The 24,305-nt window shown below is 39.6% G+C and overlaps 1 protein-coding gene across 3 annotated transcripts; it reads left to right on the forward strand.

The window, feature by feature from the left end:
• Positions 1-760: 760 nt before the first annotated feature.
• On the forward strand, positions 761-23,736 carry LOC127006821 (uncharacterized). Of its 3 annotated transcripts, none has more exons than XM_050877171.1 (3): positions 761-843; positions 1,201-1,393; positions 22,952-23,736. In XM_050877171.1, the coding sequence occupies exons 1-3, from the start codon at positions 838-840 to the stop codon at positions 23,395-23,397; spliced, it is 645 nt and encodes a 214-aa protein (XP_050733128.1). In that variant the 5' UTR covers positions 761-837; the 3' UTR covers positions 23,398-23,736. The 3 variants fall into 3 exon arrangements, with proteins under 3 accessions (XP_050733128.1, XP_050733127.1, XP_050733126.1); XM_050877170.1 differs by lacking the exon at positions 1,201-1,393 and adding an exon at positions 22,222-22,414 and having other exon boundaries at positions 770-843; XM_050877169.1 differs by lacking the exons at positions 761-843; positions 1,201-1,393 and adding exons at positions 21,573-21,864; positions 22,222-22,414.
• The last annotated feature ends 569 nt before the right edge of the window (positions 23,737-24,305 follow it).

The following is a 24,305-nucleotide window of genomic DNA, read 5'->3' on the forward strand; positions in this document are numbered from 1 at the left end:
CTCGGACACCGCAGAGGGCGCTGTTTTGGCCCGGCCGTAGTGAGTTTCTTTATGTGCACCATGTAATTCTGCATGTTTTCATATATAATACATGATGATTATGCTGAGTTTATGGCTGAAAGCTTGTTATATTCAATAGCGACATTTGAAATTTGGCGCGCGTGGCGATCTCGGATATGGCACAGGGCGCTGTTTTGGCCCGGCCGTAATGAGTTTCTTTATGTGCACCATTTAATTCTGCATGTTTTCATATATAATACATGATGATTATGTTGAGTTTATGGCTGAAAGCTTGTTATATTCAATAGCGACATTTGAAATTTAAGCGGCGATCTCGGACACAGCAGAGGGCGCTGTTTTGGCCCGGCCGTAGTGAGTTTCTTTATGTGCACCATGTAATTCTGCATGTTTTCATATATAATACATGATGATTATGTTGAGTTTATGGCTGAAAGCTTGTCATATTCAATAGCGACATTTGAAATTTAGCGCGCGTGGCGATCTCGGATACAGTGCGGGGTGTTGTTTTGGCCTGGCCGTAGTGAGTTTCTTTATGTGTACCATTTAACCCTTTATCGGGCAAGTGACTGTCAACAGTCACTTAAAACGGCCATCTTCTCGGCCTCCTCGTATATATCCGTTAACTCCAAGCTGATGTGTTCTGGGCGTCAGCCAATCACAAAACACTCTTCTATGTTGTGACTCATGAAGCAGACGGAATAATTTTTTTTTTTTGGCTGGGCAGCAAGACAAACACGGCAGTGTGTGATCGGCTTCGAGACGTGGTGCATCTAACGTTGAGTGCTCTCCACTCATCTCGTCTCTGCATACTACAGAATGTCGGTAAGTGTCTGTATTCTTTACTGTGGATAGTTGAAGAGTTGTGCTAACTAATGATACATAAAAAGTTTTGGTAAGTGATAAACTTACTTTGATAAATATGTAGTGAAATATGAAGTGACTGCTGGTGACAACATGCCCGGAGCGTCGAGCATGATGCTTGACTGCTGGCGGTCACTTTGCCCGGGGCTTCGGGATTGACGCTTGCTCGTCATTACACACATATATAATATTTTTTTATGATTAATACATATATATACACTAAGAAATTCGTATAATGAGGTCAGAGTTAAAGCTGAATTTCTATATTACGTAGTTCCGCATAACACAGTGTGAATATTTTTTTTTTTTATCTTACAGATCAGCCTCACTTCATTTTACGGTCAAAACCGCAAAGTCATTGTACCAACCAACCCTGCTGGTAGTGATGATGACCAAGAGCTTGACCTATCTGCTGATGATGACGCTGACCCTGACTTCGAGCCTGTGCTATCCCAGGATTCTTCCAGTGAAGATGAACTCAGGCCTAGCCACCAGCTCAAGCGTCAGAAAGGTAAGGTGTTATTGCTCTTGTTGTTGTTGTTGCTGTTATTATTATTATTATTATTGCTACTTTTTAGTTATCATTATTATTATTGAGCGTGATAAAAAAGAAATCATCAATCTACGATGATAATTTCTAAACACATTAAATAGGCTACCTTTTTTCTTTCAAAATCCCTTTTAAATGGGCTTTAAATCATCGTCGTATTGGCTGTCGGTACTTTAAATTTCATTTATACTTATATATAGTGTACATTATTGTAATTGATGCATTCAGCTGTTGTTTTACGACAGAGTTAGAAAATGGTAATGTTATATTATTTGTTAACGAACCGTATATATTTTGCTCTCTTTATTGTAAGAAAAGTTATACGTACTCAGCTAAGACTAGGCTATATTTGCATCTGTGTATGACACATTTTGCTTTATTGTAAGCTAGTCTTGCAAAGTCATCTTTGCCACCGAAGTAGGGTAATTTATTTCTATTTTATTTTGTAAGAATATTAAGGTAAGGCTTTATGTTATTCTTTTGTTATTTATTTGCAGCTTCTTCTCAAACAAGGAACCTTGCAATAGCTGATGTGGAAGATGACTCTGGAGAGGATGGAAGCGATCAAGAAAACACCACTTCAGCTTCATCACCGTCATGGGAAAAAAATGATATATACCCACCTCCTCTTCCCGAGAAGCCATACCCACAGCCTGATCATATCTCTACACCATATGAATATTTCCTGAAGCTTTTTCCCTTAGAAGTCATAGATCATATTGTTTACCAAACAAATTTGTATGTGAAACAAATAGACATAAACACGTCATTTGCCACTAACAGGGATGAAATTATGAACTTCATAGGCATACTCTTGTATATGGGAGTTTGTGAATTACCATCTTTGGAGGATTACTGGGCAAATGAGACAAGAGTCCCCCAAGTAGCTAATGTGATGTCATCCAAACAATTCAAATACCTGAGAAGACATATACATTTCAATGATAATGAGTTTGCTGAGGAGTCAGATGACAGGTTTTATAAGATCAGACCAATGTTTAACTTCATTAGAAAAACATTTCAGCAAGTTCCTCCTTCTACCAAACAATCCATTGATGAAGTTATGGTAGGTTATAAAGGCACAAGAGCAGGAAATCTCAGACAGTATATCAAATCTAAGCCAACCAAGTGGGGTTTCAAACTCTACTGTCGTGCCAGTGATGATGGTTTTATACATGACATTATTTTTGTATCAAGGGGAACTACATTCACTGCACACCCAGTTTCCTTACACAAGCTGAGAGTAGTGAAAAGATATACTATAAGGTTGTTTTGACCCTTGCTAAAACAATCACCAGCAATACTACTAGTTCTATATATGCAGACAACTTTTCACCAGCCTACATCTAGCCAATATGCTCAAGAAGCATTATAACTGTAGGTACACAGGCACTGCAAGGAGAATAGAGTTGGGAGACCTCCACTTATGTCACCTAAAGATATGGGAAACACTAAAACCAAAAGAGGTTGTTTTGACTATTGTTCAAGTAATGGGATATTAGTAGTAAGGTGGAAGGACAATAAGGTTGTGACACTAGTAACAAATGACAAAGGTGTCTTCCCACTGAAGAAGATACAGCGGTACATCAAGGAAAAGAAGAAGAAGGAGGAGGTGGACTGTCCCTTGTTGTGTCAGAGTACAATGCTCATATGGGGGGGATTGATAAGAGTAACATGCTTGTACAGCTTTACAGGACTCCAATGAAGTCAAAGAGATACTATCTAAGGCTCTTTGCCTATGTCTTGGACCTATGCTCTGTTAATTCCTGGCTCCTTTACAAGAGAGATTGTGAGGCACTGAAGACTCAATTCATGTCTCTCAAGAAATTCAGGCTAGCAGTGTCTAGCTTCACAAGGTGTACCAAACCAACTCTTGGTCGAGTTTTGAGGAACTCAGACTCCTCAAGCTCAGCTCCTGACTTTGAAATGCCTGTTGCAGTCAGGGGACAAAGAGTCACCATCCCAGAAGACTGCATTAAACTGGACAGCAGGAAATTTCATTTCCCTATGTAAGTTGATAGGCAAACCTGCAAGCACTGTAGCAGAAAGGGTAACATCATATGATCACACATAGCCTGCTCTGTTTGCAAAGTAAACCTATGTCTAAAGCAGACCAATAACTGCTTTGTAGACTTTCATCAAGCTAAATAGATTTCACTAAACAGTCTAATGAATCATGTAGGTGAAGTAATGGGTTTGTGGAAAGCATTTCATGTTTTATTTTTTTTCTTTCTCTGCAACCTAACAATGTATTTACTCAAGAAACAAATATTTTTTTTCTGTTCAGTACATTGTTAGAGACATGTGAATCATTTGCATATATTTCTGATGAAACTACTAGTAATTTCTATTTATGATGGTAATGTGGTATGTGATTAAAAATTAGTCATATCATATTTTCAAGGATAAACTGGATCTGTTATATATTATTTTTTGCCATATCTTTAGGTGAGAAAATATACAGATCTATAAACTGTGAAGATTATAATTTCATGCCAAGTTTATGAGGAAGGGTCATGATTATGCATATATTTTTATATAAATATATTAATTAAATACATTTATGTGCTTCAATAAAGCTTCAAATGTCTATATGAGTTTCAGTAAATAAAAATTGTTTATTACATAATACTGGTGTAGCCTTTTTGGTCATATAATATAATAAGATATGTTCAAATGCATTTCACCGTGGCCTGGGCCAAGTGACTGTCAGCAGTCATGCATGGTTTACCGCGAGCCGGGAAGGTTACCGTTTGTAGTCACTTCGGGTGGAGTTAAATGCCCCAAGACTTTTAAATTTTTGAAAAACTGTTCATCAGTAAAAGTGTCTTATATTTTATTGTACTTTTGACCTACTATAGTTTTATTATGATATAACTCCGATTTCAATGAGTGCCTGATAAAGGGTTAATTCTGCATGTTTTCATATATAATACATGATGATTATGTTGAGTTTATGGCTGAAAGCTTGTTATATTCAATAGCGACATTTGAAATTTGGCACACGCGGCGATCTCGGATACGGTGCGAGGTGTTGTTTTGGCCCGGCCGTAGTGAGTTTCTTTATGTGCACCATTTAATTCTGTATGTTTTCATATATAAAAATGATGATTATGCTGAGTTTATGGCTGAAAGCTTGTTATATTCAATAGCGACATTTGAAATTTGGAGAGCGTGGCGATCTCGGATACGGCGCAGGGCACTGTTTTGGCCCGGCCGTAGTGAATTTCTTAGCTGCACCATGTAATTCTGCATGTTTTCACATATAATACATGATGATTATGTTGAGTTTATGGCTGAAACCTTGTTATATTCAATAGCGACATTTGAAATTTAGCGCGAATGGCGATCTCGGATACGGTGCGGGGTGTTGTTTTGGCCCGGCCGTAGTGAGTTTCTTTATGTGTACCATTTAATTCTGCATGTTTTCATATATAATACATGATGATTATGCTGAGTTTATGGCTGAAAGCTTGTTATATTCAATAGCGACATTTGAAATTTGGCGCGCGTGGCGATCTCAGATACGGCGCAGGGCGCTGTTTTGGCCCGGCCGTAGTGAGTTTCTTTATGTGCACCATTTAATTCTGCATGTTTTCATATATAATACATGATGATTATGTTGAGTTTATGGCTGAAAGATTGTTATATTCAATAGCGACATTTGAAATTTAGCGCGCGCGGAGATCTCGGACACAGCAGAGGGCGCTGTTTTGGCCCGGCCGTAGTGAGTTTCTTTATGTGCACCATGTAATTCTGCATGTTTTCATATATAATACATGATGATTATGTTGAGTTTATGGCTGAAAGCTTGTTATATTCAATAGCGACATTTGAAATTTAGCGCGCGCGGCGATCTCGGACACAGCAGAGGGCGCTGTTTTGGCCAACCGTAGTGAGTTTCTTTATGTGCACCATGTAATTCTGCATGTTTTCATATATAATACATGATGATTATGTTGAGTTTATGGCTGAAAGCTTGTTATATTCAATAGCGACATTTGAAATTTAGCGCGCGTGGCGATCTCGGATACGGTGCGGGGTGTTGTTTTGGCCTGGCCGTAGTGAGTTTCTTTATGTGCACCATTTAATTCTGCATGTTTTCATATATAAAAATGATGATTATGCTGAGTTTATGGCTGAAAGCTTGTTATATTCAATAGCGACATTTGAAATTTGGCGAGCGTGGCGATCTCGGATACGGCGCAGGGTGTTGTTAAGGTTTTTCATTATCAGTTATCGGTTATCGGGAATAAGGTTTTCTGTTATCGTGCCCTGCTATGGCGGAGACGCTGTCTTTCTCCTCAGTCTGAAGCTAGCCAGCACTGTGAGTGGAACGTTTCTCTGGAATACACACACTGCATTTTGACCCCTACTATGGCACCCAAGCATCCTTCCACCTCGTCCAGTGACATAAGAACATAGGAGTCTGCACGAAGCAGCTCCTCTGAACCTTGGCTCCCGTGTATCTAACCCTACCTAATATCGCTGTCCATGACGCATCAACAAAGTGATGGTGGTGAGTGTGAGGACGTTTTTGTTGTGTCAGTGACTTACAAATGTAATGTAGCAATTCTTTCTTTAGAAAACTTTAACTTAACCCGGTGGTGGCAGGGATCATGTTTCTTAATGGTCCCTCCAAGCAAGAAAAATGAGAAAAAATCACCCCTCACACAAACCATTTCATATTATATATCAAAGCATTTGTGATCAGTTTATGTGTATTACTTTCCTCTCTGTCAAAGGCTGTAAAATAAGGCAAAAGTAAGCAGAAAATATATATATCTACCCTTGCAGGTGAAAATATAGCCTGTTAGCTTTTGAGACCAAACCATGTAGTGAGCCTCCTCCTCCCTCCCTGCTGGCTAGGCTTCCTTTTAATATGTATTTCCACACATGATGCCAATATTAGGAGTCTTTTCACACCAATATTTACTGTATAATGATGACTTGACTCCTGCATTAGCACCGGTGAGTGAGTTAGGGCTTAAGGAACTTTGATGCCAGGATTGGAGGTGACTTATTCCTGGGTTTAAACTTATACAAAATCAGGTTGGCGACATGTCTGTGGTAAGTCCCTTGTACAATAAGAAATATTACTTTCCTCTCTGTCAAGGGCTGAATAAATAAATCAAATTAATCTAACTATATTATAAAGCAAAACCAATTTTGCATGCATAATATGTATCCAGTGTGTAGTAAGCACTTTGGCAAACATATATCATGCATCCTATGCTTAACACGGTAGCTGCGGGTATCATGTTTCTTACCCGGTAGCAGCGACGGGCCAAATTTGTGGCTTTACCGTGTAGCAGCAATGGAACAAATTTGTGGCTTTACCGTGTAGCAGCAATGGGACAAATTTGTGGCTTTACCGTGTAGCAGCGACAGGCCAAATTTGTGGCTTTACCGTGTAGCAGCAACGGGCCAAATTTGTGGCTTTACCGTGTAGCAGCAACGGGCCAAATTTGTGCCATGATTTAAACCCCCCAAAATAGATGATGTGTAAACTGATCACAAATGCTTTGATATGTATTATGAAATGGTTTGTGTGAGGGGTGATTTTGTCTCATTTTTCTCGCTTGGGGGGACCATTAAGAAACATGATCCCCACTGCTACAACCACCGGGTTAAAAGGCCTTTCCCTCTAAGCAAGGGGATGTACTGAACATTTTACAACACAATGGGTTACTAAGTGAGCTGCTGAACATTTTACAGCTCAATATAACGGGTTCACCCTTTGGGGGCTTCTGGCGGGGGTAATGAAGGCAGGGCAGGAAGTGAGTAGAGAAAGCTTACCTATTTCTCCAAGCTGCTGAAAAGCTTGTTGGTGAAGAATTACTTGTCGGTGAAGAGACTGTTGTTGAGGTGAGGAGTGCCCTGTGTTATGGCACCTCCCAGCACTGCTACACCAACCTGCAAATATGTGTCCACTCTCAAAGTCTTGTACCGGGAAAGACAGCATGGGATAATATATTATGAAATCTCTCTCTCTATCAAGGGCTGTATAATTAAGATAATTAATTGATACTCTCTCTCTCATATTTGTTTTTTTACATACTTTTCTTCCTCTACCCTCCCTCTCTCTCTCTCTCTCCCTCATAACTCTATACATACAGCCAGGCCTATACTTTGAGGCAGTGCCAACCACTGCACCACGAAGCCACCCCAAAAAACTATATGGAACTCAATATTCCATTAATTTCATAAAATATGTCCTTTCTGTTGAATATTGATATCTGAAACAGTTGGCAACATTAGCACAAGAGAACTCACTAAACTCAGTACATGTATTTTCCACCAGTTGGTCAGTCACAGTCAGTGCCTCGGCAGTTTGCTTTTGTGAGATTACCAGCTCAGTGGCATCTACGTGTATGCTTGTTAAGTCCTGTTGCTTTCTTTGCTTTACCAGAGACATACAAAGTGAGATTCAAAGGGTTAACCTGAAAAAGGGTTTTCCTGCAGCTGATCAGCTGGCAGACCAAAGCTTACTAACCTATCTTTTTAAAATTCCCTCAGTGTTGGAGGAAAGGCAAGAGCAGGACTTTAGCAAGTACAATAACTTTATATCGAGAGTTCAAAACTTTAAATAGTGAGTTCAAGGATTAATTCATATCAATTGTCAAAGCCTACTTATAAATTTATAATAATGTAGGATTCTTCTTGTTGTTTTGTGGTATATACCTTGAAGAGAATAAATGAATCATTGCAAATGAATACGTTGTTTTCCTTTACCATCTTTGGAGCACACCATTTAACTCATGGAATACTTTTACTAAAAAAAATAAAAAAAATAAAAAAATAAAATCATGATTTTGTTTGGTAATAACAATCATGATTTTTAAGTAAAGAAATCAAAGATTTAATCATCTGATTAAATCAATTTGATTTAATCATTGCCAACCCTGCTTAGGCGATTATTTCTTTAGTGACAAATTTTGCTATTATCCAGAAAGCTACATATTCAAGGCACTGTACAGGGGATCCTCAGCTATGATGCCCTCCACCTATGACTATTTCAAGGTTATGACACAACCCACAAATTATTAAGTTTGGAAAGTTTGGTTTTGTGGGCAGCACAACATCTGTGGTCATATGCCGGAGAGAGACAGGAGGGGGAAGGAATTATAGAAGGGAACAGACCCCAGGAGACGGGACACAACCCCTGATTAATACCTGGTACACTGCTGGGTGGACAGGGGCTATGTAGGGTATCGGAAAAGCCGCCCAAATTTTTCCACTCCGCCTGGGAATCGAACCCGGACTCTCTCGGTTGTGACCCGAGTGTGCTAACCACTGCACCACAAAGCCCCCCTGCAAATATGTGTCCACTGTCAAAGTCTTGTATTGGGAAAGACAGCACTGGATAAGATATTCTATAGTCTCTCTCTATCAAGGACTGTAAATTAACCCTTTGGTTGCTAAATACTTGCAGGGAGGACTAGCGTAACTTGCCGCTGGTGCTAAACCCTCCCTGCGAGTTCCAGGGCCCAAATTTACAATTAATCTTAATCTTTAACTTAAAAGTTCCACTGAATCTCAAGTTTAACTTATAGCTGAGCTTAAATGAAAAATAAGTTCAACTTCACTCAGCAGCTGATCCAGTTTGAAAATTTGTCCTGGCAAAAGATGTATTTTTTAAATTGCAGAATTGCGACACTTCAGTGATTGAATATGTAGTAATACTACTTTATCAATGTTATATGATGATATACTTCAGAAATATGGGCATAATAAGGTAGTATTTATAAAATAAAGGTTACGTTTATCATCCGCGCAAGGTGATATTCTTTTCTCTTGAATGTAAACACGGACACGCGTTCCTGTTCGTCTTCCTCATTCTTGCATCACCCACCCTCTGACGAGGTAATCATGGAAAATATTGCCGCTTTCACTTCTCCCAAGAGGAAAAGGGAGTGAATTGAGAGACTGCCACACTCTACACATAGTAAAGGGAAGGGAGTCAACAGATACCGTCTGCAAGGGTAGCCACTGTCCCCTAATAGATGACATGAATCCGGTGGTATACGATGATCCTCAAACATGCGTTTGAGGCCACCCTCACGCCAAATACGAGCATCATGAGTGGACCCAGGCCAATTAGCTACAACATTAAGAATATTATATTTGGCATCAAACACTAATTGTGTGTTTATGCTATGGAAATTCTTCCTGTTGACATAGTCTGCTTCATATTCCCTGGGGGTATCCTGACATGCGTGCAATCTATTACACCAACAATGCCAGGGAAGTTTGCAACTTGCACAAATTCTTGTTGTTTCTCTCGGATTTCAGGGACGGTGCGAGGAAATCGAATGAATTGGACAAGTATGGCTGGCTGTGTAAGTGCCTTGAGGGTATCGGTGATCGCTTTGCTTACTGACGACTGTGATGGACCAAGATCATCACTGTTACACATCTGCATTTTCCCCGTTGCTAAGTAACGCAGTGTAATAATTACTTTCATTTCGGGTGTCAATGCAAAACTCCTTGAAGTAGGGCTTTGCAGGGCCCCTCTCACCAAATCCGTTACGAACAGTACTCCTGCACGATCCAGTCTGTAGCGTTTCAATAGTTCTGCGTCACTCAAAGTATTCAGAACGTCTCTTCGCTCTTGAAAAGTCTTCTCTAGGCGCTGACGGGCTTGTTGACGTTCGGCCATCTTGGCGACTGAAGTTCGACTTAGGCTCCTTAAGACGGGTTTGGGCCCGCCTAAAATATCTCGTCAGCTAAGATCAACTTATGAGGGATAAGATGAAGAATAAAGTTAAACTCGCCCTAAAGTCAAACTTAGCGGTTAAAGATTTATTGTAAATTCGGGCCCAGTAGAGGGTAGCGGGACGCCCTAGCGGTCAGAGGGCAGAACAAACACGTTATCTAATAGGGTGGCCATACAGGACGCAGGTAGCGGGTTCCCTCCAAGCTTACCTGCTACCCGCGTCCTGTATGGCCACTCCTATTAGATAACATGTGTTTGTTCTTGCCCCTGACCTGATAGGCGTCCTGCTACCCTCTAATGTCAAATGTGTGTTTTTTAGCTTCATAGCACAGAGGAAGGGTCACACCACCACCAGCCTCATAAAACTACCCCTGGAAATGCCCTAAACTCCTACAAAAAACATGTCAAATGTGTGTTTTTTAGCTTCATAGCACAGAGGAAGGGTCACACCACCACCAGCCTCATAAAACTACCCCTGGAAATGCCCCAAACCTCAACAAAAGACTTAAATATTACATGTGAGTTTGGGTGTTGCAATGCATTATCATAATCTAACCATCTCTTCTGTCTCTCCTTTCTTTATTCAGTGGTCTAAGAGCCAAGAGGGAAGGAAGGAAGGAAGGAAGGAAGAAGTTTGCAATGGAAAGAGAATTGATTTGAACACTCACCAAGTCCTTATCCTCCTCCTCCTCTTCTTCCTCTTCATCTTCTCTTCTTCTTCCTCCTCTTCTTCCTCTGTAAACAGGGTAAGGAAATAAGTCAGCTGTAAAATAATTGGGATTTTTTGAGATAATAAATTATTTTCAAGGTAAAAAAATATATAGATAGATATTGTTAGAGAGAGAGAGAGAGAGAGAGAGAGAGAGAGAGAGAGAGAGAGAGAGAGAGAGAGAGAGAGAGAGAGAGAGAGAGAGAGCTTTAATTCTGGTGCCATACTTGCTCACTTTTTCTTTCATCTTATAAAATAATCTCTTTACTTTCTCAGCTTTAGAAATTTTCTCAATAACTGTGAAAGCATAACTCTCTCTCTCTCTCTCTCTCTCTCTCTCTCATATATATATATATATATATATATATATATATATATATATATATATATATATATATATATATATATATATATATATATATATATATATATATATATATATATATATATATATATATATAATATATATATATATATATATATATATATATATATATATATATATATATATATATATATATATATATATATATATATATATTTATATTGTTTGTGGGAGGGTTGTTTTTTTTTGTCATATTTCACACTGAGAGGGAAGGAAGGGCCTGTAATAAGGGGGGATATTCATAGGGTTTTGTTGGTAAGAGAACAGGAAAGGACACGTAGTAATGGGTTTAACCCTTCAACACGAGTATACTGTGTCCTTGTGTGCCCATATCATATCCCAGACGCGCATACTGGCTTGCTTTAGCCAATATACGAGTTATTTTATCTCTATATTTATGCTTACATCTCAAAATTATCAATTAATTTATACTTCTTTATGTGCACCATGTAATTCTGCATGTTTTCATATATAATACATGATGATTATGTTGAGTTTATGGCTGAAAGCTTGTTATACTCAATAGCGACATTTGAAATTTGGGGCGCGTGGCGATCTCGGATACGGCGCAGGGCGCTGTTTTGGCCCGGCCGTAGTGAGTTTCTTTATGTGCACCATGTAATTCTGCATGTTTTCATATATAATACATGATGATTATGTTGAGTTTATGGCTGAAAGCTTGTTATATTCAATAGCGACATTTGAAATTTGGCACATGGCGATCTCGGATACGGTGCGAGGTGTTGTTTTTGCCTGGCCGTAGTGAGTTTCTTTATGATACCATTTAATTCTGCATGTTTTTATATATAATACATGATGATTATGTTGAGTTTATGGCCGAAAGCTTGTTATATTTGCACCATGTAATTCTGCATGTTTTCATATATAATACATGATGATTATGTTGAGTTTATGGCTGAAAGCTTGTTATATTCAATAGCGACATTTGAAATTTGGCTCACGAGTCGATCTCGGATACGGTGCGAGGTGTTGTTTTGGCCTGGCCGTAGTGAGTTTCTTTATGTGCACCATTTAATTCTGCATGTTTTCATATATAATACATGATGATTATGTTGAGTTTATGGCTGAAAGCTTGTTATATTCAATAGCGACATTTGAAATTTAGCGTATGGCGATCTCGGACACAGCGGGCGCTGTTTTGGCCCGGCCGTAGTGAGTTTCTTTATGTGCACCATGTAATTCTGCATGTTTTCATATATAATACATGATGATTATGTTGAGTTTATGGCTGAAAGCTTGTTATATTCAATAGCGACATTTGAAATTTGGCACATGGCGATCTCGGATACGGTGCGAGGTGTTGTTTTGGCCTGGCCGTAGTGAGTTTCTTTATGTGCACCATTTAATTCTGCATGTTTTCATATATAATACATGATGATTATGTTGAGTTTATGGCTGAAAGCTTGTTATATTCAATAGCGACATTTGAAATTTAGCGCGGCGATCTCGGACACAGCAGAGGGCGCTGTTTTGGCCCGGCCGTAGTGAGTTTCTTTATGTGCACCATGTAATTCTGCATGTTTTCATATATAATACATGATGATTATGTTGAGTTTATGGCTGAAAGCTTGTTATATTCAATAGCGACATTTGAAATTTGGAACACACGGCGATCTCGGATACGGTGCGAGGTGTTGTTTTGGCCTGGCCGTAGTGAGTTTCTTTATGTGCACCATTTAATTCTGCATGTTTTCATATATAAAAATGATGATTATGCTGAGTTTATGGCTGAAAGCTTGTTATATTCAATAGCGACATTTGAAATTTGGAGAGTGGCGATCTCGGATACGGCGCAGGGCACTGTTTTGGCCCGGCCGTAGTGAATTTCTTTATGTGCACCATTTAATTCTGCATGTTTTCATATAATAAATGATGATTATGTTGAGTTTATGGCTGAAACCTTGTTATATTCAATAGCGACATTTGAAATTTAGCGAATGGCGATCTCGGATACGGTGCGTGGTGTTGTTTTGGCCCGGCCGTAGTGAGTTTCTTTATGTGTACCATTTAATTCTGCATGTTTTCATATATAATACATGATGATTATGCTGAGTTTATGGCTGAAAGCTTGTTATATTCAATAGCGACATTTGAAATTTGGCGCGTGGCGATCTCAGATACGGCGCAGGGCGCTGTTTTGGCCCGGCCGTAGTGAGTTTCTTTATGTGCACCATTTAATTCTGCATGTTTTCATATATAATACATGATGATTATGTTGAGTTTATGGCTGAAAGCTTGTTATATTCAATAGCGACATTTGAAATTTAGCGCTCGGAGATCTCGGACACAGCAGAGGGCGCTGTTTTGGCCCGGCCGTAGTGAGTTTCTTTATGTGCACCATGTAATTCTGCATGTTTTCATATATAATACATGATGATTATGTTGAGTTTATGGCTGAAAGCTTGTTATATTCAATAGCGACATTTGAAATTTAGCGCGCGCGGCGATCTCGGACACAGCAGAGGGCGCTGTTTTGGCCCGGCCGTAGTGAGTTTCTTTATGTGCACCATGTAATTCTGCATGTTTTCATATATAATACATGATGATTATGTTGAGTTTATGGCTGAAAGCTTGTTATATTCAATAGCGACATTTGAAATTTAGCGCGCGTGGCGATCTCGGATACGGTGCGGGGTGTTGTTTTGGCCTGGCCGTAGTGAGTTTCTTTATGTGCACCATTTAATTCTGCATGTTTTCATATATAAAAATGATGATTATGCTGAGTTTATGGCTGAAAGCTTGTTATATTCAATAGCGACATTTGAAATTTGGCGAGCGTGGCGATCTCGGATACGGCGCAGGGTGTTGTTAAGGTTTTTCATTATCAGTTATCGGTTATCGGGAATAAGGTTTTCTGTTATCGTGCCCTGCTATGGCGGAGACGCTGTCTTTCTCCTCAGTCTGAAGCTAGCCAGCACTGTGAGTGGAACGTTTCTCTGGAATACACACACTGCATTTTGACCCCTACTATGGCACCCAAGCATCCTTCCACCTCGTCCAGTGACATAAGAACATAGGAGTCTGCAAGAGGCCGGTAGACCTGCACGAGGCAGCTCCTCTGAACCTTGGCTCCCGTGTATCTAACCCTACCTAATATCGCTGTCCATGACGCATCAACAAAGTGATGGTGGTGAGTGTTTTTGTTGTGTCAGTGACTTACAAATGTAATGTAGCAATTCTTTCGTTAGAAAACTTTAACTTAACCCGGTGGTGGCAGGGATCATGTTTCTTAATGGTCCCTCCCAGCAAGAAAAATGAGAAAAAATCACCCCTCACACAAACCATTTCATATTATATATCAAAGCATTTGTGATCAGTTTGTGTGTGTTACTTTCCTCTCTGTCAAAGGCTGTAAAATAAGGCAAAAAGTAAGTAGAAAAATATATATCTACCCTTGCAGGTGAAAATATAGCCTGTTAGCTTTTGAGACCAAACCATGTAGTGAGCCTCCTCCTCCCTCCCTGCTGGCTAGGCTTCCTTTTAATATGTATTTCCACACATGATGCGGCCAATATTAGGAGTCTTTTTCACACCAATATTTACTGTATAATGATGACTTGACTCCTGCATTAGCACCGGTGAGTGAGTTAGGGGCTTAAGGAACTTTGATGCCAGGATTGGAGGTGACTTATTCCTGGGTTTAAACTTATACAAAATCAGGTTGGCGACATGTCTGTGGTAAGTCCCTTGTACAATAAGAAATATTACTTTCCTCTGTCAAGGGCTGAATAAATAAATCAAATTAATCTAACTATATTATAAAGCAAAACCAATTTTGCATGCATAATATGTATCCAGTGTGTAGTAAGCACTTTGGCAAACATATATCATGCATCCTATGCTTAACCCTGCGGGACTCATGTTTCTTACCCGGTAGCAGCGACGGGCCAAATTTGTGGCTTTACCGTGTAGCAGCAATGGAACAAATTTGTGGCTTTACCGTGTAGCAGCAATGGGACAAATTTGTGGCTTTACCGTGTAGCAGCGACAGGCCAAATTTGTGGCTTTACCGTGTAGCAGCAACGGGCCAAATTTGTGGCTTTACCGTGTAGCAGCAACGGGCCAAATTTGTGCCATGATTTAAACCCCCCAAAATAGATGATGTGTAAACTGATCACAAATGCTTTGATATGTATTATGAAATGGTTTGTGTGAGGGGTGATTTTTTCTCATTTTTCTCGCTTGGGGGACCATTAAGAAACATGATCCCCACTGCTACAACCACTGGGTTAAAAGGCCTTTCCCTCTAAGCAAGGGGATGTACTGAACATTTTACAACACAATGGGTTACTAAGTGAGCTGCTGAACATTTTACAGCTCAATATAACGGGTTCACCCTTTGGGGCTTCTATGGGGGTAATGAAGGCAGGGCAGGAAGTGAGTAGAGAAAGCTTACCTATTTCTCCAAGCTGCTGAAAAGCTTGTTGGTGAAGAATTACTTGTCGGTGAAGAGACTGTTGTTGAGGTGAGGAGTGCCCTGTGTTATGGCACCTCCCAGCACTGCTACACCAACCTGCAAATATGTGTCCACTCTCAAAGTCTTGTACCGGGAAAGACAGCATGGGATAATATATTATGAAATCTCTCTCTCTATCAAGGGCTGTATAATTAAGATAATTAATTGATACTCTCTCTCTCATATTTGTTTTTTTACATACTTTTCTTCCTCTACCCTCCCTCTCTCTCTCTCTCTCTCCCCTCATAACTCTATACATACAGCCAGGCCTATACTTTGAGGCAGTGCCAACCACTGCACCACGAAGCCACCCCCCCAAAAAAACTATATGGAACTCAATATTCCATTAATTTCATAAAATATGTCCTTTCTGTTGAATATTGATATCTGAAACAGTTGGCAACATTAGCACAAGAGAACTCACTAAACTCAGTACATGTATTTTCCACCAGTTGGTCAGTCACAGTCAGTGCCTCGGCAGTTTGCTTTTGTGAGATTACCAGCTCAGTGGCATCTACGTGTATGCTTGTTAAGTCCTGTTGCTTTCTTTGCTTTACCAGAGACATACAAAGTGAGATTCAAAGGGTTAACCTGAAAAAGGGTTTTCCTGCAGCTGATCAGCTGGCAGACCAAAGCTTACTAACCTATCTTTTAAAATTCCTCAGTGTTGGAGGAAAGGCAAGAGCAGGACTTTAGCAAGTACAATAACTTTATATCGAGAGTTCAAAACTTTAAATAGTGAGTTCAAGGATTAATTCATATCAATTGTCAAAGCCTACTTATAAATTTATAATAATGTAGGATTCTTCTTGTTGTTTTGTGGTATATACCTTGAAGAGAATAAATGAATCATTGCAAATGAATACGTTGTTTTCCTTTACCATCTTTGGAGCACACCATTTAACTCATGGAATACTTTTACTATAAAATCAAATAAAAAAAAAATCATGATTTTGTTTGGTAATAACAATCATGATTTTTTAGTAAAGAAATCAAAGATTTAATCATCTGATTAAATCAATTTGATTTAATCATTGCCAACCCTGCTTAGGCGATTATTTCTTTAGTGACAAATTTTGCTATTATCCAGAAAGCTACATATTCAAGGCACTGTACAGGGGATCCTCAGCTATGATGCCCTCCACCTATGACTATTTCAAGGTTATGACACAACCCACAAATTATTAAGTTTGGAAAGTTTGGTTTTGTGGGCAGCACAACATCTGTGGTCATATGCCGGAGAGAGACAGGAGGGGGAAGGAATTATAGAAGGGAACAGACCCCAGGAGACGGGACACAACCCTGATTAATACCTGGTACACTGCTGGGTGGACAGGGGCTATGTAGGGTATCGGAAAAGCCGCCCAAATTTTTCCACTCCGCCTGGGAATCGAACCCGGGCTCTCTCGGTTGTGACCCGAGTGTGCTAACCACTGCACCACAAAGCCCCCCTGCAAATATGTGTCCACTGTCAAAGTCTTGTATTGGGAAAGACAGCACTGGATAAGATATTCTATAGTCTCTCTCTATCAAGGACTGTAAATTAACCCTTTGGTTGCTAAATACTTGCAGGGAGGACTAGCGTAACTTGCCGCTGGTGCTAAACCCTCCCTGCGAGTTCCAGGGCCCAAATTTACAATTAATCTTAATCTTTAACTTAAAAGTTCCACTGAATCTCAAGTTTAACTTATAGCTGAGCTTAAATGAAAAAATAAGTTCAACTTCACTCAGCAGCTGATACAGTTTGAACATTTGTCCTGGACAAAGATGTATTTTTTAAATTGCAGAATTGCGACACTTCAGTGATTGAATATGTAGTAATACTACTTTATCAATGTTATATGATGATATACTTCAGAAATATGGGCATAATAAGGTAGTATTTATAAAATAAAGGTTACGTTTATCATCCGCGCAAGGTGATATTCTTTTTTTTTTCTCTTGAATGTAAACACGGACACGCGTTCCTGTTCGTCTTCCTCATTCTTGCATCACCCACCCTCTGACGAGGTAATCATGGAAAATATTGCCGCTTTCACTTCTCCCAAGAGGAAAAGGGGAGTGAATTGGAGAGACTGCCACACTCTACACATAGTAAAGGGAAGGGAGTCAACAGATACCGTCTGCAAGGGTAGCCACTGTCCCCTAATAGATGACATGAATCCGGTGGTATACGATGATCCTCAAACATGCGTTTGAGGCCACCCTCACGCCAAATACGAGCATCATGAGTGGACCCAGGCCAATTAGCTACAACATTAAGAATATTATATTTGGCATCAAACACTAATTGTGTGTTTATGCTATGGAAATTCTTCCTGTTGACATAGTCTGCTTCATATTCCCTGGGGGTATCCTGACATGCGTGCAATCTATTACACCAACAATGCCAGGGAAGTTTGCAACTTGCACAAATTCTTGTTGTTTCTCTCGGATTTCAGGGACGGTGCGAGGAAATCGAATGAATTGGACAAGTATGGCTGGCTGTGTAAGTGCCTTGAGGGTATCGGTGATCGCTTTGCTTACTGACGACTGTGATGGACCAAGATCATCACTGTTACACATCTGCATTTTCCCCGTTGCTAAGTAACGCAGTGTAATAATTACTTTCATTTCGGGTGTCAATGCAAAACTCCTTGAAGTAGGGCTTTGCAGGGCCCCTCTCACCAAATCCGTTACGAACAGTACTCCTGCACGATCCAGTCTGTAGCGTTTCAATAGTTCTGCGTCACTCAAAGTATTCAGAACGTCTCTTCGCTCTTGAAAAGTCTTCTCTAGGCGCTGACGGGCTTGTTGACGTTCGGCCATCTTGGCGACTGAAGTTCGACTTAGGCTCCTTAAGACGGGTTTGGGCCCGCCTAAAATATCTCGTCAGCTAAGATCAACTTATGAGGGATAAGATGAAGAATAAAGTTAAACTCGCCCTAAAGTCAAACTTAGCGGTTAAAGATTTATTGTAAATTCGGGCCCAGTAGAGGGTAGCGGGACGCCTAGCGGGTCAGAGGCAAGAACAAACACGTTATCTAATAGGAGTGGCCATACAGGACGCAGGTAGCGGGTTCCCTCCAAGCTTACCTGCTACCCGCGTCCTGTATGGCCACTCCTATTAGATAACATGTGTTTGTTCTTGCCCCTGACCTGATAGGCGTCCTGCTACCCTCTAATGTCAAATGTGTGTTTTTTAGCTTCATAGCACAGAGGAAGGGTCACACCACCACCAGCCTCATAAAACTACCCTGAAATGCCCTAAACTCCTACAAAAACATGTCAAATGTGTGTTTTTAGCTTCATAGCACAGAGGAAGGGTCACACCACCACCAGCCTCATAAAACTACCCCTGGAAATGCCCCAAACCTCAACAAAAGACTTAAATATTACATGTGAGTTTGGGTGTTGCAATGCATTATCATAATCTAACCATCTCTTCTGTCTCTCCTTTCTTTATTCAGTGGTCTAAGAGCCAAGAGGGAAGGAAGGAAGGAAGGAAGGAAGGAAGAAGTTTGCAATGGAAAGAGAATTGATTTGAACACTCACCAAGTCCTTATCCTCCTCCTCCTCTTCTTCCTCTTCATCTTCTCTTCTTCTTCCTCTGTAAACAGGGTAAGGAAATAAGTCAGCTGTAAAATAATTGGGATTTTTTGAGATAATAAATTATTTTCAAGGTAAAAAAATATATAGATATAGAGAGAGAGAGAGAGAGAGAGAGAGAGAGAGAGAGAGAGAGAGAGAGAGAGAGAGAGAGAGAGCTTTAATTCTGGTGCCATACTTGCTCACTTTTTCTTTCATCTTAAAAAATAATCTCTTTACTTTCTCAGCTTTAGAAATTTTCTCAATAACTGTGAAAGCATAACTCTCTCTCTCTCTCTCTCTCTCTCTCTCTCTCTCTCACACACACACAAATATATGCTATATAATATATATATATATATATATATATATATATATATATATATATATATATATATATATATATATATATATATATATATATATTTATATATATATATATATATATATATATATATATATATATATATATATATATATATCTATCTATCATGAAATGGTTTGTGGGAGTGATGATTTTTTTTCTCATATTTCACACTTAGAGGGAAGGAAGGGCCTGTAATAAGGGGGATATTCATAGGGTTTTGTTGGTAAGATAACCGGGAAGGACCAGTATTAATGGGTTTAACCCCTTCAACACGAGTATACTGTGTCCTTGTGTGCCCCGTACCATATCCCAGGACGCGCATACTGGCTTGCTTTAGCCAATATACGAGTTATTTTATCTCTATATTTATGCTTACATCTCAAAATTATCAATTAATTTATACTTCTTTATGTGCACCATGTAATTCTGCATGTTTTCATATATAATACATGATGATTATGTTGAGTTTATGGCTGAAAGCTTGTTATACTCAATAGCGACATTTGAAATTTGGCTCGCGTGGCGATCTCGGATACGGCGCAGGGCGCTGTTTTGGCCCGGCCGTAGTGAGTTTCTTTATGTGCACCATGTAATTCTGCATGTTTTCATATATAATACATGATGATTATGTTGAGTTTATGGCTGAAAGCTTGTTATATTCAATAGCGACATTTGAAATTTGGCACACGCGGCGATCTCGGATACGGTGCGAGGTGTTGTTTTGGCCTGGCCGTAGTGAGTTTCTTTATGTGCACCATTTAATTCTGCATGTTTTCATATATAAAAATGATGATTATGCTGAGTTTATGGCTGAAAGCTTGTTATATTCAATAGCGACATTTGAAATTTGGCGATCGTATGATCTCGGATACGGCGAGGGCACTGTTTTGGCCCGGCCGTAGTGAATTTCTTTATGTGCACCATGTAATTCTGCATGTTTTCATATATAATACATGATGATTATGTTGAGTTTATGGCTGAAACCTTGTTATATTCAATAGCGACATTTGAAATTTAGCGCGAATGGCGATCTCGGATACGGTGCGGGGTGTTGTTTTGGCCCGGCCGTAGTGAGTTTCTTTATGTGTACCATTTAATTCTGCATGTTTTCATATAATACATGATGATTATGTTGAGTTTATGGCTGAAAGCTTGTTATATTCAATAGCGACATTTGAAATTTGGCGCGCATGGCGATCTCGGATACGGCGCAGGGCGCTGTTTTGGCCCGGCCGTAGTGAGTTTCTTTATGTGCACCATTTAATTCTGCATGTTTTCATATATAATACATGATGATTATGTTGAGTTTATGGCTGAAAGCTTGTTATATTCAATAGCGACATTTGAAATTTAGCGCACGCGGCGATCTCGGACACAGCAGAGGGCGCTGTTTTGGCCCGGCCGTAGTGAGTTTCTTTATGTGCACCATGTAATTCTGCATGTTTTCATATAATACATGATGATTATGTTGAGTTTATGGCTGAAAGCTTGTTATATTCAATAGCGACATTTGAAATTTGGCCCACGCGGCGATCTCGGATACGGCGCTGGGCGCTGTTTTGGCCTGGCCGTAGTGAGTTTCTTTATGTGCACCATTTAATTCTGCATGTTTTCGTATACATGATGATTATGTTGAGTTTATGGCTGAAAGCTTGTTATATTCAATAGCGACATTTGAAATTTAGCGCGCGCGGCGATCTCGGACACAGCAGAGGGCGCTGTTTTGGCCCGGCCGTAGTGAGTTTCTTTATGTGCACCATGTAATTCTGCATGTTTTCATATATAATACATGATGATTATGTTGAGTTTATGGCTGAAAGCTTGTTATATTCAATAGCGACATTTGAAATTTAGCGCGCGAGGCGATCTCGGAAACAGTTCTGGGGGATGTTTTGGCCGGGCCGTAGTGAGTTTCTTTATGTGTACCATTTAACCCTTTATCGGGCAAGTGACTGTCAACAGTCACTTAAAACGGCCATCTTCTCGGCCTCCTCGTATATATCCGTTAACTCCAAGCTGATGTGTTCTGGGCGTCAGCCAATCACAAAACACTCTTCTATGTTGTGACTCATGAAGCAGACGGAATCCTTTGTTTTTATTGGCTGGGCAGCAAGACAAACACGGCAGTGTGTGATCGGCTTCGAGACGTGGTGCATCTAACGTTGAGTGCTCTCCACTCATCTCGTCTCTGCATACTACAGAATGTCGGTAAGTGTCTGTATTCTTTACTGTGGATAGTTGAAGAGTTGTGCTAACTAATGATACATAAAAAGTTTTGGTAAGTGATAAACTTACTTTGATAAATATGTAGTGAAATATGAAGTGACTGCTGGTGACAACATGCCCGGAGCGTCGAGCATGATGCTTGACTGCTGGCGGTCACTTTGCCCGGGGATTCGTGATTGACGCTTGCTCGTCATTACACACATATATAATATTTTTTTATGATTAATACATATATATACACTAAGAAATTCGTATAATGAGGTCAGAGTTAAAGCTGAATTTCTATATTACGTAGTTCCGCATAACACAGTGTGAATATTTTTTTTTTTTATCTTACAGATCAGCCTCACTTCATTTTACGGTCAAAACCGCAAAGTCATTGTACCAACCAACCCTGCTGGTAGTGATGATGACCAAGAGCTTGACCTATCTGCTGATGATGACGCTGACCCTGACTTCGAGCCTGTGCTATCCCAGGATTCTTCCAGTGAAGATGAACTCAGGCCTAGCCACCAGCTCAAGCGTCAGAAAGGTAAGGTGTTATTGCTCTTGTTGTTGTTGTTGCTGTTATTATTATTATTATTATTGCTACTTTTTAGTTATCATTATTATTATTGAGCGTGTGACAAATGCAAGCATCAATCTACGATGATAATTTCTAAACACTTTAAATAGGCTACCTTTTTTTCTTTCAAAATCCCTTTTAAATGGGCTTTAAATCATCGTCGTATTGGCTGTCGGTACTTTAAATTTCATTTATACTTATATATAGTGTACATTATTGTAATTGATGCATTCAGCTGTTGTTTTACGACAGAGTTAGAAAATGGTAATGTTATATTATTTGTTAACGAACCGTATATATTTTGCTCTCTTTATTGTAAGAAAAGTTATACGTACTCAGCTAAGACTAGGCTATATTTGCATCTGTGTATGACACATTTTGCTTTATTGTAAGCTAGTCTTGCAAAGTCATCTTTGCCACTGAAGTAGGGTAATTTATTTCTATTTTATTTTGTAAGAATATTAAGGTAAGGCTTTATGTTATTCTTTTGTTATTTATTTGCAGCTTCTTCTCAAACAAGGAACCTTGCAATAGCTGATGTGGAAGATGACTCTGGAGAGGATGGAAGCGATCAAGAAAACACCACTTCAGCTTCATCACCGTCATGGGAAAAAAATGATATATACCCACCTCCTCTTCCCGAGAAGCCATACCCACAGCCTGATCATATCTCTACACCATATGAATATTTCCTGAAGCTTTGTCCCTTAGAAGTCATAGATCATATTGTTTACCAAACAAATTTGTATGTGAAACAAATAGACATAAACACGTCATTTGCCACTAACAGGGATGAAATTATGAACTTCATAGGCATACTCTTGTATATGGGAGTTTGTGAATTACCATCTTTGGAGGATTACTGGGCAAATGAGACAAGAGTCCCCCAAGTAGCTAATGTGATGTCATCCAAACAATTCAAATACCTGAGAAGACATACATTTCAATGATAATGAGTTTGCTGAGGAGTCAGATGACAGGTTTTATAAGATCAGACCAATGTTTAACTTCATTAGAAAAACATTTCAGCAAGTTCCTCCTTCTACCAAACAATCCATTGATGAAGTTATGGTAGGTTATAAAGGCACAAGAGCAGGAAATCTCAGACAGTATATCAAATCTAAGCCAACCAAGTGGGGTTTCAAACTCTACTGTCGTGCCAGTGATGATGGTTTTATACATGACATTATTTTGTATCAAGGGGGAACTACATTCACTGCACACCCAGTTTCCCTTACACAAGCTGAGAGTAGTGAAAAGATAAACACTAAGGTTGTTTTGACCCTTGCTAAAACAATCACCAGAACTACTACTAGTTCTATATATGCAGCCAACCTTTTCACCAGCCTACATCTAACCAATATGCTCAAGAAGCATTATAACTGTAGGTACACAGGCACTGCAAGGGAGAATAGTGTTGGGAGACCTCCACTTATGTCACCTAAAGATATGGGAAACACTAAAACCAAAAAGAGGTTGTTTTGACTATTGTTCAAGTAATGGGATATTAGTAGTAAGGTGGAAGGACAATAAGGTTGTGACACTAGTAACAAATGACAAAGGTGTCTTCCCACTGAAGAAGATACAGCGGTACATCAAGGAAAAGAAGAAGAAGGAGGAGGTGGACTGTCCCCTTGTTGTGTCAGAGCACAATGCTCATATGGGGGGATTGATAAGAGTAACATGCTTGTACAGCTTTACAGCACTACAATTAAGTCAAAGAGATACTATCTAAGGCTCTTTGCCTATGTCTTGGACCCATGCTCTGTTAATTCCTGGCTCCTTTACAAGAGAGATTGTGAGGCACTGAAGACTCAATTCATGTCTCTCAAGAAATTCAGGCTAGCAGTGTCTAGCT

Source organism: Eriocheir sinensis, chromosome 33 (assembly GCF_024679095.1).
Source record: "Eriocheir sinensis breed Jianghai 21 chromosome 33, ASM2467909v1, whole genome shotgun sequence".
Classification (NCBI taxonomy): Eukaryota; Metazoa; Arthropoda; class Malacostraca; order Decapoda; family Varunidae; genus Eriocheir; species Eriocheir sinensis.

Coding starts and splice junctions, on each gene's coding strand:
- LOC127006821 (XM_050877171.1), top strand. Junction 1,394..22,951: donor CCAGCTCAAGCGTCAGAAAG/GTAAGGTGTTAT, acceptor ATTTATTTGCAG/CTTCTTCTCAAACAAGGAAC.